Here is a 16,089-nt window from a genome sequence, read left to right as displayed (position 1 = left end):
TGATGTACTCTCCAATCCCCTAAGCCTCGACTTGGGCTGACAGTTTCTCCCTTTGCCTCGTGGTTCTCCCCCCTTCAGGGACTTTCACCTATGAGTACATGACCCATTTTTTTTCTCTGGATCTCGGCTTCACAGCAGCATCATTCCCGAGGGAATGTAATCTTAAAGAGACATGCAGACAAATCAGCAGGACTCGCACTGAAATGCAAGCAAAGCTTTCACCACAACCCAAACACACAAAAGAAAAAATGAAACAGAGCTTCATGGTCAGAGTCTCACCATGTCATAGGTTTTGTATTTTTAAAAATCAAAGAGTTTTTGTTTGTACATAGACTTCAATAGATTACAGTAACCAAAAAACTTTAAATAACTCAATATTAATTAAAGAAATATCTTTTCGATGAGACTAAATGGTTTCTATGTTCCATCTCTTCCGTACACCTTAAGCACCGATAGTAACCAGATTTAACAAAACCTAAAAACACCCCATGAGATAACTGTTATCTGTGAATGGAAGGAGCTATGCTTCCATTCACAGCCTCTTCAGATCCATCTGCAGTTACGTAACACCCTAAACTGGCTCCAGCCGGCACAAAATGGCTGTAAGGAAAGCAGAAGAAGAAGATTTATGACCTTCAGTGGACAGGAAGTCAGAGGTCAGAGGTCAGGAGTACAGTTCACTGGAGCAAAATGGGGGAAAAAAGAAGGAAAGCAGGAGAAAAAATAAAACAAAAACACAAAGATACTCGACTGGAGGTCCACTGAGAAATCTCCAGAAATCTCCCCACCACAAATGCTATCTCGGTGGACTGATCTCTAAAGACGTGTGTGGGCAGAACATTGATTCACTCTCAAAGAGTTGTCTGTCACCTCTGTTCCCCTGACAGGAGGAGTGTCTTTGCGGGAAACTCAGCTAAAAGTTACTAATGCAGTAACAAGAACATGAAAGAACTCTTCACTGATACCCGAAATTCCTTCTCTGCACTGAAGCTATTATAAGCATTGTAAGCTAGCTGCTGTGCAGCTTCCAGGAATCAAATGCAGCTCTAAGCTGATACCTTGATCAAGGGCAAATGCACAAAATGCCACATCTGCAAAGATATGGCACCAAATTTTTATCAGGCACTGCAGGTCAGCGAAAACCAGCTGTCCAACCAATGAATGGAATAAATGGAAAGATTGGAAAGGAAACACTACACACCCTTTAATGAGAATCTGATATTACTAAACTGCTTTTGTGCAAACACACAGTGCTGGCCTACTTAAGCCAGCTTTTTTTCCAGTGCAGAAAAAGCAGCCGCTCTTTGTTTTCACGATCCTATATTTTTTTTTTTTTAAAAAAAGCGTGACAAGCCCTAAGAGAACATCTCATACTGATTTTATTAGACTAAGCTAATCATGTCTTACTCTTACAATGTTAAAATTATCATTTTGTTATACAACATGTGAACACATACTTGTTTTTGTATTTTTATCATATTCCCCCTCTATTCTGTTCCTAAAAAAAGGAAACTGATGTCTCATCCCTAATACAGCAACATCATTTCTATTATTGGATATTATATCAGCCTTTATTACTATAAATCTGTGGTTGAAATAACGGTTTTGCAATAATTTTCTCTTTTTGCATTTCCTTTCCTTTAGTCCAAGTTCAGTCAGTACAAGACTGTGGCAGGTTTAATTTGCTTTACATTAACTTATTGTATTTGAATCATAATTAAAGTTTAGGAAAATCAGCTTGAATAAAACAATACGATTTCTCTATTTTAATGTTTAACATATTTTAACTTTTTTTTTTTTGCCATGATCAAACAGCCATAGTTAAAATGTGTCTGTTTCTCCGGGAAATTGTGAGATTTCTCTCTTGACCCATTTTGTGACTTCATACAATTTTTTTTAATCCTCCTACAGTTATTTTAACAAATTGACAAATTATCATGAAGCCATGCCATCTATATTTCTTGTTTTTGTTTACATCGCTGGAAGAGGAGAGCATCCAGGCTCTGGTGCTGTGGGGATCTTCCATAAGAAGATATTTCTGTAACGTGGTGTTAAATATGTCTCCACTGTACGTGTGTGTATGCATGTAAGAAAAGGACTGAGAGCGTGGTCATGTGCTGCCGAGAAGAGTGGGAGGTAGAGGATGTCTGCCAGCTCTGACACAGCACTCATCCTCAGCAAAAGAGAAGGGAATTCATTAAGATTAAGAGCCACTGTGACCCTGCATTACACAGCTCTATTTCAGCCAGCTCTTCATGCTCTATTACTGCAGTGACATGACATTTCAGAGTGCATTTGTTTGGAAGTGCGTGTGTGTGTGTGTGTGTGTTTTACAGAGGCCCAGGGGCTGCAGGCACTGCGTCAGACTGAATCCAGACGTGTATGTGTGATGCTGTGGCTCAGTGATGCTTCCAAGGTCAATAGAAGGCACGTGTGTGCAAATATGTGCATAAAAGTCCTTTTCTATTTCACCTTCCTCCTTCCTTTTATTCACACTACCCCAAACAGAGAAGAGTAAATACAACATGCTTCCAGAAACTTCCAAGGAAGAGTGAACTGACTCTGTTTGACATTTTGGGATGTGAGTATATTCGAGCTGGAGACAAAACACTTCCTAGCTTTGCTTTGAAGTCTTTTAGCTCTCCATCACACCATTTCTGAACATTTAGCTGGCGCAAAATTGATGAGACACAACTGATAAACATCAGCCACTGCCATCAGCATTGTCAACCTGGCATTATAATACATCAGTGCATCCCTACAGCACGCAGCCTCTAGAGTTACTTTTTAGTTTGTCTTAAAAAATAAAAGGCAACATCAGGGCTCATTTTTGTATCCATTTTGCACCCAAATTCTAGTACCGTTTCATTTCAGTGAGCACAAACAGACGGAAGAAGTGACAAGTGAATGTTTTGAGTGGTAAAAGCAAGTAAAATGGCAAAACGTATATCAAAAATGATTGCCTGGCTTGCTAATTACTTGATAAAATCTCACCAAAAACTACATTTTTTTGATCAAAAACCAAAAACCATTTTGAGTTGTCACACCACTAAGCAGCACAATTTTATATCTTCTGACAATAAACAACCTGATAGCTAAAAAAAAGAACTGCAGGGTCACCATTGTGACACACTGGAGGAGATCCTTCAAATGATCTAATAAGAGCAGCAGCAGCCCTGAAAACAGTCTGAAGGCAGACAAGAAGACTACTTTAAAAGGGAGTGTGGTCAAAATTAAGTCACGTATGGTTTTTACTTTTTATTTAATGTGAATTCTGTAAGATACACTATTAAATAAAGGGGGAAAATGTCCATGCATTTGGACAAACCCACAGCTGTGTACTGTGTGGTTACCACAGACATAATAGACAGACACTGAAGTAGCAAGTTTCATTAATTATCAAATTATTATTATTAAATCCTTTTTAAAAAAAAAAATAAAAAAAATGAGACAGCCACATGATAAATATCACATATTCACAAATTAAGAAAATGTGTGCAAAACTAGTTGCAGACAAAGAACCTGTTAAAATATTCCAGTTAAATCCAAAATTGTAACTTTGTAATCTTTTTGTAGCTTGTTTTATTCATATCCAGTTAAGTATTTGAATACAGTTTTTCAAAAATCAATCTGAACAAGACGTACAGTTATTGCTGAAGCGTCCTGACATTGTAAGTCCTGTGTTTAAATCAAAGGCTCAGATGTAGGCAGGAAATCTTTGCAGCAGAGGCTTGTAAATAAACATCATAAAATGCTGCTCTCTTCAGTTCGCTGAGGAGTACCACCCCACTTTTTCATATTAGATGCAATAGTGAGCAAGAACAGATACAGAAGCATGCATATGACCAATGTCACCACAGTCAAGCACAGACTGAATTGTGGATTATACACCCATCTATTTGTATTTGTTTCTATAAAAATATCCAATCTTTGGCATCAGTTTTCTTGAAAGGTGTTCCACATGATTTTTCAAAGCGAGTCTAGAAGAGTTGACGTCTTATGGAAGGAAAAAGAAGTTTACATCACACATCCCGGAGATTTTATCCATTATAAACAATAAAAAATGTCTAATTTTGCTTTTGAAAGACTTTTCCGGTTCACATGTCAATATATTCCTAGTCAAGATACTGACCCCAAATCGCTCCCATCCATCAGAGTGTGTGTGCATGCCTAACAATGTTACAAAAAGACCTGTATGAATTTGTGTGTGCAACTGGGTGAATGGGACATATACTAGAAAAGGCACTGTATAGGTAAAGTTTAACGTATTAGCTCTAAAACTTTTGATCACTTTCCCTAACAAACTAAATCATTCAACTTCACTTTTCATTTTTCACCTGGTTGTCTGTGCTCCACCTCTGGGGCCAGCCCCGCAGTTTGAAAACCACTGATTTAATAACACTCCACATGCTTTAAAAGCCAACTTTGAGCACAAATGCGCAGGTAATGAGAGGTGAATAAATAATTGTAAAGCTGTCTATGGTTACAGAAATATTTCAAAATTAACTGGATTTAAAGGATTTAAACAGTCGTCTGGTGATGTAAATTGATTCCGAGGTCGGTTTCTCAGTATATTATAATATGATAAATATTATAGTATTTATCATATTACACAATAACATATAAAGTACAGCTATGAAGCATTTTAGCATCTGCTTGAATGACTGAATGAAAGGCAGAACATTATTTGTCAGGGTCAGCAGGTTTTCCTTGAAAACCTTCAAAACCTACTGCATCTGACCCCATAGACAACACCATAAAGTGTATAGCTCAAATACAGAACACCGCCTCGCTCTAAACACTGCGTTCCTTCAGTTTGAGCAGCTCATCTCTTTCTAAATGACTCGGGTCACTGCTGACTGATGAGGTCCTCGTCACTCAGCCTTATTCTCCTTCTGCTGCTCTCTGGCACTGATGCTCATATACAGCCATGAAACGGGGAGGGTGAAGCTCAGCTTCCTGCCCATCCCCCCCCCCCCTTCCCCCCTTCATTCTGGCTGCTACATCCACTGCTGCAGAGAGAGAGAGAACGACGGAGAGCCCGCGATGGTGTCACCCTCCCTCTTTCACTCTCTGCCCCAACACCGTCACCTCCACCAATCACAGCCCTCGCTTCACCTTAGCCAAACGTAGAGCAGGTGTTGCCTCGCTGCGTCCTTGTCTTTACTGGGAAACATGCACGCAGTGTTTACATTGCTCAGGAAAAAGATGATTCACTCGGCCTGCCTTCAGCTTTTCACAAACTGGGTTATGCAATAGCCAGTTACAGTGTTTAAATAATTAAAAAATGCAAAACACGCGCAGATAATTGGCATATGAAGCTGCATTGTGTAATGTAGTAGGACGTGCAGATGATATAATTTCTATCAAAACTCAGTCTTCTGGCTATGTATTAAAAAAATGTAGACTAACTTACAAAAATGCAGGTCTGGGCTGACCTCAGCCACAGTGCAAACATTCAGCATCAGGCTCAGAATACTTTTTATAATTTAATACTGTACTCTTGGATTCAAAGTAGATGTGAAATTACTGATGATCGAGGCTCCTCTTTGTGACAATGCACAAATCCTTTCACTTCATGTCAAAGAACAGAAAAATATACTAATATATATATATATATATATATATATATATATATATATATATATATATATGTATGTAGAGAGAGAGAGAGAGAGAGAGATGACCAAGAATGGACGCCTGTGCATCTATGTGTGTGTTTAATGGGATGGGGTGGGTGGGAGCCAGAATTCTGCAGCAGCACCAGTGAGGCAAATATACCTTAGAGCACAGCTGGGTGTAGCTTAAGAATTTTCAGATTCCAGCAATGTCATGACCAGAAAGTGACGAAAGTGACACATTAGCTCCTGGTACAGAGCATCTGTGTGGATTTGTATTAGTGAAATGTGACACCGAATCAATACTATGAACAACAGACGCCAAATGAAGCAAATCCTGCAGCAGGGGTAGGGCACGGTAACAAAAAAAGAGGAGAGAGAGAGAATGAGCAGCTTGGTGTAAGAATTTAGGGACGAACTGGATAAATGGCTTCACATTAAGCCATCTCTATCAGGTTTTATAGACTCGTTCCTGAGCCTTTCGACGACCACTAACACTTGCACCCAGTTGAACCTCCTGCGCCTCCACCATAGTCAGGCCTGTTTCATCACCGCACACCTACCGCTAGAGCACCAGCCCAAATGTAATGAGCCGAAATGACACAATCGGATACTGAACCTTGAGTTAACAGTGTCCTAATGATGCAGGGTTACACAGACTGCCGGTGCCGCACCGACTCTACTCAAAGGGCACGATGACTAAAAGCCGTAAAAATGCGGAATTTCTTGCGCAGCGCCTGTTTTAAGGCAACTTTCTCGACTCTGGTGCACTCCGCCATTAACGTGAAACGGAGCATAGGTGGTGCTCTCCGGCTGAGAAAGGGTGTTTTACGCAGCTGAATTATGCTCCATCGGATGGGGTGAGGCACTGCTGCAGTCGGGGAATCCCACGGATGGAGACCGCTAATCTTCATTCATTTTGCAATAAACAGCATCGCATTACATTGTGTTGGCTATTATTAGCTCGCCAGCGTGTGAACAGTACGTGCATCCTGCATGTTGTGGCACAATATTCAGGCAGAAACAGATCGGGATGCAGCTCACAGGCAGAGGCAGATTAGTCCTTAAATAAACGCAGATTGTGGCTAAAAGGGGCGCACACGGGCTTCATTACTCTGTGGCTTCTCATCCCACCGGAGGAGGATGCCAACATCTTCTATTAGTGGGCTAATCATCGCTTGTCAACAGCGTTTTTTACGCTCTGTCGCTTGAAATGCAATTGCGCATCCGCGCCGCAGGAGACCAACGAGACGGAGCAGCCTCCGCAGGGCATCCAGTGCTTCCTCACTACACCTCTGCGGTTTACATCGGGGTACAATGGAACATCACCTTCACCGTTATCATCGTCACCACTCAGATGCACTAGCAGCCACCCGCATCCTGTCCCCCCGCTCCCCGGCCCTTTTCTTTTTAAATATATACTCGCTCTCTGGCATACACACAGCTGAATCGTGGGCAGCAAGACCATATCCCGCACAAATTCTGAGCACCATAAATTAGGAGGAAAAAAAAGTCTTACTTTCGCCGACCACCGCCTTTAATCCGATAGGTGCCATGATGCTGCCTCTGAGTGCTGGACCGACTGATTACCCTCTGCTTACTCTCTCTCTCCTCCTCCTCCTCCTCTCTGATCGTGTCACACCGCTGCGGAGGAGCCTCCACTTGGAAACGTCACTGCGTATCCTTCCGCATCATCCACACTGGTGATGTGCGGACGTTTGGCTACAGCTGTGTGTGTATTAGCTCAAACTAATTCCTACTAGAGGCATTTATTTGTTAAGCCTTACCCGCTCATTTGTCCAAATAGAATTTAAAGATTCCTGCAAAAATACGCTTGTTTTTCACAGAACCTGAAATAAATACATGATAAGAAAATAAAGTAACCCTTCATTTTTAAACAAGTTTTAATGCATATAACCTTAAGCAGATGGCACAATAATAGATTCGTAGTTTTATATATATAGTAATATAGTGAAGCATTACATTTATACAGGAAGACAGTGATGTGCAAAAGTCTTGTGTCACTGATTTAGTGAAATGTGCAAACATAAATGGAAGTATAGTATAAGACAAAAACACAGTATACACAATTCTAACAAGCTTGAAAGTCAATATTTGCTATGACCTTGCAACTTTGTTCTTCATAGACTCTTAAAGATATTCAAAGAAAGCTTGCTTAACTACTCTTCAATAATAGTTCTCCAGGCTTCTTGAAGGGGATTCAAAGGTCTTCTTTGGATGTTGGCTGCCTTTTGACCCGTTCTCTGTCAAGATCATCCCAAACTGCTTTAGTAATATTGGGGTACAGGTACCAAGCCAATCCATGACTGATAGAATCAATGTCTGTAGATACTCACTGTTTACCTTTGTTGACTGCCTCGTACATACTAACGATGATTTGAACCAACAGTTTGAAATTTGGATTCATCACTCCATAATTTTCAGTCTAGTTCCTTTGCAGTTCATGCACAACTCAGCTTTTTCCCTTCTTTAGGAATGGCTTCTTAATAGCCGCCCTTCAACTCTGACCATGTCTAATGAGCTTTCAGTGAACAGTAAATGGATGAACTGAAGGACAAGAAGTATCTCTTATCGCCTGTGTCAGAACCTGAGAGCAAAAACAGGTCGCTAGTACCAAAGTGTCTAAAGATACAGTTTAAAATTGGTTCTTTGCCAAGCTGTCTGTTATGTGAAGACACTGGTTCATCCCCTTGAGTTGCAGGCCTTTTTTCCGCTTAAATCATTCATGTTGATTCATCAAGTTAAAATTAATGTTTCAGAAATGAGGTATTTTTGTTTCTTTGTTCCTTTTCCCCTCAGAGTAGCCTATAAAAGTTGTAAAAAATCAATTGGGACCACAGCAGACATAAGTTCTCAGCTGTTTGGCAAACTGCATTCATAAACTGTACAGGTGAGATGCAAAGAAGACCAGACAGGTTTTTTATTAGAACTAATAAACATAATAGTTGAAGAAAAACTGGACCATAAACTTATCAAAAGTACTGGAACACTCAGCACATCCACTAAGTTCCTAATAATTCAATTAAAACCTACAAAAAGACATAATCAGCACAAATAGTTCATTCAGTTTAAGCATTGTTTTTAGTAAAATGCATGCTCACAAAATGTTGTGTCTCACTCCCATTTCTTATTGTTGCATTTAAAGCTCTATTTGGAAGATCCAACCATGCCAAATATTAGTGTTTGCCATTTGTTAAGTGGTCTTAAACTTTTGATGGGAACTGTATGATCAAATGGTCCGGTTTAAGGATGCACCGATACCGATATTGGGTATCGGCCTCGATACCACATTTTCTAAAGTACTCGTACTCGTTAAAAGTCCCCGATACCGGGGACCGATACCACGGTCTGAGACCTGTCTATGTTTGAGCGGCATGTAAGGGGTTAATCACAGGCCCCGAGTGCCCGCCCCCAGGTCCCGGCTGCAGCTCAGAGCTGCGAGAAGGGCAGGCGAGACAAGTCAGCCGTGTGGAACTATTTCAAAGTGAGCAAGACACGAAAACAAAGGCGGACTGCAAATTGTGCTCAGCGAAATTGTCCAGAGGAGGCTCAAAAGGTAGCGCATTTAACACAAGTAATTTAATCAAGCACTAAAATCCCAACATGACAACGAGTGCAAGGAGTTTACCCACGCTTATTTACCCATGCTTATTAGCACAGGAGCATAGCTGATGCTATAGCAGTGGGACAGAAAATAGTTGGGCATTTTAAAATTCCGCCTTAGCCTACTCCCGCCTCAAGGACATTCAGGGACAGCTCAACCAGCCAATAAAGAGACTGCAGCAGGACGTACAGACGCGCTGGAACAGCAAGTATTACATGCTCCAGTCCCTCATTGAGCAAAAGCGAGTGCTGGGGGTGTCTGAGCATGAACTCCCTGACTATCTCACCGCTCACCAATGGGCTCTTATGGAGACGACTGTTGCCACCCTCGCCCCCTTTGAGGAACTAACTAAAAAAGTGAGCAGCTACGACGCACTAGCCTCTGATGTCTTCCCAGCTGTGACTGTGCTAGTGAGATGTCTAAACAGAGAAACAGACGAGTAAATACCTCTCAGCCCCATGTAGCAGTGTGGAAAGGGAAAGGCTTTTTAGCTCAGTGTCACACATTATAGATGAAAACAGAAACAGTCTGACTGCTGATAATGCAGAAAAGCTACTTTTCTTTAAAAAAAACAAAACCCTGCCACTCACTTTTTCTCTCCATTAAGTGAGTCATCTTAGACTTTATGTTAATACCTACCTCAGTTGCACTGACTGCCACAGTTCTATGTTGGTGGATGTTGTTAGTTTATTCAAATATTGTACACTAAATAGCAAAGATGTTTATTAATGCCCCTTGTGTTGTCCAAAGCGGCAGAGTTTACAATAAACTGAAAACAATACTTGAGTTGCACTGTCACTGTTTAAATTTTTTTTCATAATATTTATTCTGTAATATGTTGCATACAACATGCTTTTCATTTTAAATAAATGTTCTTAATTCCAAACCAGTCCCTTGTTTTTTGTTTTGTTAAATTATAGGACTAAAGCTGTTACCTGTAAATTTAAATCATGTTTTTATTAAGTACTCGGTATCGGTATCGGCGAGTACTGAAATGCAAGTACTCGTACTCGTTTCCAAAAAAGTGGTATCGGTGCATCCCTAGTCCAGTTTATTGACTATAGTAAGCAGATGTGATGCATTGCAGTCTCCTTTATGACACTTTTACTTCACTTTATTTTCAGCTATGGAAGTTGCAGAGCTTAATTTTCAGCCTTCATTGCTGATGAAACCATAAATTCATAGACTGTTTCAGCAGCATTAGAGATCATTGCATAAATGTGAACAATTTAACATCTAGCACTTTAGATGTTTTTTTAAGGATCAACTCACTTACTGAAATATTCAACATGTTTAGAAGAGCTGGTTTGGATACTGGCCTGCTTCAAAATTATAGTAAAGAAATATGTTTTCCACAAGGGGGCAGCATTTATCTGTGTGTGGCAAAATGCTACTGGGTCCAACCATAGACTCGCTTTCAACGCTGAGCCCAAAGCGCGCACTTCAAAACTCCTTTAGTTAATTTCTCCTGATTTTTAATCACAATATAAATATCATGAAATCATTAAAAGAAACATTTTAAAGGAACTTACTAATAAACGCACTAAGGTTGTATTTTTAACATCTGTCAAGTTTAACATTATTAAGTTTGCTGCTACAAACAGACACTCTCACGTACAGTACGCACTGTGATACTCTTAAGCTCCTGGTTCTGGCCACACCCTTAACACAGCCGACTGAACACGTTGGACCGGTGATGACTCCCAGAGGGTGTGTCCCGCTGCTGTGAAACGCAGCACTGTTCACCAGCACGTCCTCCTCTTCCTCCACCGCCTCCTCCTCCTGTTTATTTTAGAAAAAGCTGAAGGCGCCCACACTCAACACAGCAACGCCAGAACAGTGCTCCTCTCTAAGGGGGGGAAAGTGAGAGAAATTCCCAGAGGGTTTGCCCGGAGACTGCTGGAAATTTTCCCCTGGAGTAAAACCTGCCGAGTTAGGATACTTAGAGGATATCAGAGGCTCTCCTGTAACCATGGGGGACGTGGTTTCCTCTCACCTGGATGAGGATAGGCGGGAGATGATTACAGGTAAGATGAGTACCGTTGCGCGTTATAACAACCTTATTACAGAGTTTTGACCACGTTGTTGCCTTTAAGAAAATCGATTTATATTACTTTTATCATCTAAACTGCAGAAATCAAGTATAGACGGTTACTTTTGTGCCACCGCCTTGTAGGTGTGCTTTACTTGAAGGCTTCTCATGAATCTCAACTCCACTGCAGCCCTGTTTCTTAGAGATAATAAGTAGGTTTCCGATGTTGCAGCATGTTTGTATAAGTTATGGACTGACTACTATTTAAGTCTCAGATTGCTCCACAGAGTGAGCTGGGCAGCAGGTCTGGGCGTCTATTAAAGTCATGCGAGTAGAAGAACAATACAAAGACTGAGATACTTCAATGGATATAACGTGATCCCTGTCCTAGAAGTAGCTTGGTGATGCGTTCGAGGATCAAAACCACTTCAGGAATTTGGGAAAAACTAGTGTTTTTTGTTTTAATGCATGGAGTTCAATCTTCCAGACTTGTCATTTCCTAAAACCTTTGTGTCAGGGTCATTTCAGCCTCAGCTGGGATGCCCCTTTAGTTCAGGGTTGTAATCCTGTTTGTGTGCATACGCTGGCAGAAGTACTCCTATGAGGAAACCCAGAATTATTCTCTAGAGGCTCAGGCACCGAGTGTGTTTGTTGGATTTTCCTTTTGTGAGCAGAAATAGAAAAAAAAAGTGGGAAGAATCACCCTGTCAGAATCTGGCTGTTGTAAAAAAATAAAATAAAATAAAATAAATGGGTAGTTCACATATAAAAGGATAAATATTCAAACTTCTCAAATATGAGGTTTTTTTTTTTTTTTGCCTTTTGTGTGCTGGCCAGAGAAATACATGTTTTCTGTCTTATACTGATTCAAAGTTGATCCAAAGATGTGTGAAATTCAGAATGAGCAGAAACTGGGCTTTAGAAAGTACAAGCAAGGTGTTCAATGTGAAAGTTCTTGACCTTAGGAACAAAGCAATCTGGTCTTACTGGCTTTTTGGAGCCCTTAGCCACATGTGCTGGTCTTCATTCCTGAAAAGCGCTCAGTCAGGTATCATCATGTGTCATAATGTAACGCTTGTTAATGATAAAATATATGTTAAAAATATAAAATGTAGGGTTCACATGACTGTGGAAAGCTGCGAGGGTAGAAAATATGACATTTAGCTACATGCAGACCTTCATTGTTAAAGTACGCGAGTGCAGTATTTCCTGCTTATGAGTCCACTTAGAAAAATATCCATATAAAGAGACTAGTCAGAGGGGAAGATAACAAGTGAAGCAGGTAGAAACATGTCACAGGCTTATTAGCTGAAACCGTCTGACTCTCACACACACCCCTCTCTGCGTTGTTCCTGCCAGTATCTTCTACAAATCAACACAGTGAAAACACCCATGTCAACAGAAGACAAGTGAACACCTGTGCATGTCTTTAAAGAAAAAAGAAAACTCCTTTTTATCCAGGTCTCACTTGTCGATGTGTTTGCACCTTTTAAGTTTGTGTGTGAGACAGGGTAAAGACCAGTCAGCGTTTTTGAGTCAGGAATCTTGTTGTGTCTAACTCCCACAAAGGCAACTACTCAACACTCGCTGCTAACGCAAACCCTTATAAAATGATCTCCTCCCCTATAGGACCCACACAGCAACCCCATGTGTGTGACACACATGCAAATCATAACTGCCTGCTGACGCACATGTTCATCCATCTATGGTCATCTGAAGGCAGAAATAACCAACAGACTCAAACCTTGGCCTAGATATGTGCTGCCTACTATCAAACCCTTGAAATATAAGCGATCATCCTCAAAGAATAAGTTAGTAGATTAATCGTTTCACAGCAGGTTTTAGATAAAAACAGCCAAAGAATTTGAGTCAAATCCAGTCCAGCTGTTTCTGGTGATCAGCTGACTTTTCTGGATAACGTCACAGCGTTCACCTTTGAGGAGATGCACGTGTTGCTCTGAAATTTGGTACAAATGAAATGAAGATGGTAGCTTTGATGCTAAACATTAGCATGACAGCATTGTTACTGGGAACAAAAAAACTGTCCAGAAATCAGTTTAAAATAAAGTTTAACAAAATGTATTTATATTAGAGATCAATAGAAAATGAACTAACACTGTAGTAAAAAAGATAAGAAGCTAATAGTTAAATTCAGCAACAAAACATGAACTATGCCATGTGAGTGACACCGACCTCAGATAGATATAGAAACAACTTGTGTATGCATAAATGACTTTTGCCAACATGACGCAAAACAGGTAATTATAAAAAGGGACAACATGCCTAACTCAGGCACACCTCAGACTGTTTGTGAGCACGGTTTTATAAATCTGTTGAAAATAATGTTCACGCACATGTCTGCCTTTGTATTTTACCATTTTTATTCATCTACTCACCTATCTGGCTAAGCCTTTTGATGTTAAACAGTGGATGATGATTGATGATGACAATGACTGATAATGATTGATAATTATAAGGATTGGTGCTTGATGACGACTGATTGTTATCAATCATCATCAGCTGCTGGCAATGATTGATAATAATGAGGGTTGGTAATTGATGACGACACTGACAATGACGACTGATTAATGATAAATGGTGATGATTGTTAGTGACTGATGATGATTGTTTTCTTTCTCTCCCTTCACAACAAAACTGTAAATCCACTCCTGTAAAAAATGCATAATTTGGCTTTTAAGCACCGACAGAATTCATATCCAACTCATCTTTATTAATCATACATTTATTCCACAAATATTATATTTGCCTTAGGAAATTGTAATTATTCTAAGAGAGCCATGGTATTCAAAGAATCCTGAGCTCAAACCTTGGGGATAATAGCAGAGGAGAACGTCATAAATCTTATTTTGGAACAAAGTCAGCAAACCTTTTAAGCCTTCTTAAATCATGTTTTAAGGGTCGTTGTATACACACAGCTCTTATGCCCCAGTGAGCCTGAAAATTTAAGTCAATTTAGATAATGCTCCAAAATAGCTGCAAAGAAGTGCATGAATGCATTTCAAGTTGGCTGCAGAGTTTCATTACTTATTGCCTGAAAGAATTTGTCACTGCAAACTGCTTTTCCTTTGCTGTTCTTCGGTTTTCCTACTTGGAAAGATTGTGGGCCCTGCTGTCCTTTGCTAATCTTAAGCCCACTTCAGTGTACATCTACTGAACAATGCCTTTTTGTCTGCAGTGTCCTTTTGCCATCAGTTCCTCCATGCTCTTGGCTACTGTTATTTGTTATTCATTACAAATGCACTTAAAGAATTGAAGGAATGAAACAAAGGTTTACATCAAGGTCATGAATCTGGGTTATGGGCTTAAGATTTTAAGTAAGCATAGGAAGCACTGATAGAGAGCCTGTAATTCTTATACAAGAAAAAAAAAAAAGAAAGCTGAAATATGTGCTTTTTTTGTTGGAGGTATTTGTGATAAATTACTTTCCAACTCAGAGTCTGAAGCTAACCCTAGCCATTTCCTGTTTCATTTAATCCTCTAAAAGAACATGCAAACACTGGAAAATACTTAAGTATGGCGTATAAAAAGTACCAAAAGTTCCATTTTTACTCCATTCCATGATGTCACATGTAAAGTAAATAGCAAACAAGATTGGGAGGAGGGTTGTAACAACTATAGCACATGGCTATACAGTTTGAATGAGAGAACCGAGTATGTATTTTATGATGTGGGCTTTGTTTTAATTTCTTAAGTGCTCATTTACAGCTTCCTAGTCTGCTGATTTTGGCTCAGCAAGGCGAACGGTGGAAAGTACCAACTCTCTGCAAGTTTCAGTGGAGGCCACAGTAACCGGAGCGTAATCTAGAGGAAATTTAGCCAGGATAAAGAGAGTTTCCATCCAAAATCAGATATCCTCTGCATTTTTTCTGAGACTAACTGTTCTGAAGGCAGACCCTGTCTGATAAACCCACCGAGGATGAAGAAAAAAATCCTTCAATAAAAGGAATGGAATGACAAACCTGACGAGAGATTCAAAGCCATCGTCTGGAACAATTTAAAGTACTTGCTGATGTTTAGTTTTTCCAGGTGCCTCGCTATCTTGCAGCCCCTTAACCTGCCCTCCCCTCTCATCCTGGTATGTCATGGTGTTTTTAAATGCGTGTCCCTGTCCCCAGTCTCCTCCGCATTCCCTCCATCTATCCTGTCCTGTCAGCTCTTTCCTTCCTGCTCTCCCACTGCAAGCTGGCTCCCTCCTTCCTGCGTCGTTCCTTCCATAAACAGATCATAGTCAACACTATATGCTGCTGAATGAGCCAAAGACACTGATCAGCTCGAACACCAACTCTTTTCCAGCATTAGAACGTGGGAAAAGCCTTTGTCCCCTCCAGCAGCTTCTCAGTCTATTTATTAGGAAGCTGAATGACGACAGATAACAAATCTCGACGATATGTGGAACACAGAAAAGTCTTTCAGCAATACCAGGAGGCTTTGCTTTTATACAAACAAGGACTTACGCTAACAGATATATTCAGAACTTAATAATAATTTTATATTTACAAACAATGAAGAGAAAGCAGCTGCCATTTACTGGAGCCTGAGCTAATGTTGTCAGGTTTTGGTTTGTCCAGAACCTCCAAACTGCATTAACAAATGTGCACTGTAGTCTGAAATGCTCAAAGAAGTTACAAATGGTTCGTTTGTGTAAACTTATATATTCCTTTTAGAAATTCAAGTTTGAGTTTAAATATCAGATTTTGAGATGACTTAAAACAAGTTAAAGGATCATTTCAGAGTATTTTTTCTACTGTATTGTGCACTTACCTAATAGTATTTTTTCATGAGAGTTGGCATTA

The 16,089-nt window shown here is 40.1% G+C and overlaps 2 protein-coding genes across 3 annotated transcripts in view; one reads left to right on the top strand and one right to left on the bottom strand.

Annotated features, from left to right (window-relative positions):
* stxbp1a (syntaxin binding protein 1a) overlaps window positions 1-7,274 on the bottom strand; it is a 38,474-nt gene extending 31,200 nt beyond the window's left edge. For both annotated transcript variants that reach the window (XM_085164934.1, XM_085164935.1), the window contains exon 1: window positions 7,138-7,274. In XM_085164934.1, coding sequence (XP_085021060.1) covers window positions 7,138-7,174 — 37 coding nt within the window. In that variant the 5' untranslated portion in view covers window positions 7,175-7,274. The remainder of the gene's footprint in view (window positions 1-7,137) is intronic.
* Window positions 7,275-11,009: 3,735 nt separating this feature from the next.
* niban2a (niban apoptosis regulator 2a) overlaps window positions 11,010-16,089 on the top strand; it is a 29,957-nt gene continuing 24,877 nt past the window's right edge. Inside the window, exon 1 of the mRNA XM_085166186.1 lies at window positions 11,010-11,270. Within this exon, the coding sequence (XP_085022312.1) occupies window positions 11,216-11,270 (55 nt within the window). The 5' untranslated portion in view covers window positions 11,010-11,215. The remainder of the gene's footprint in view (window positions 11,271-16,089) is intronic.

The sequence above is a fragment of the Neolamprologus multifasciatus genome, chromosome 7 (genome assembly GCF_963576455.1).
Source record: "Neolamprologus multifasciatus chromosome 7, fNeoMul1.2, whole genome shotgun sequence".
NCBI lineage: Eukaryota > Metazoa > Chordata > Actinopteri > Cichliformes > Cichlidae > Neolamprologus > Neolamprologus multifasciatus.
Note: the sequence above shows the minus strand (reverse complement) of the source record. Positions and strands in the feature narration are given on the sequence as shown.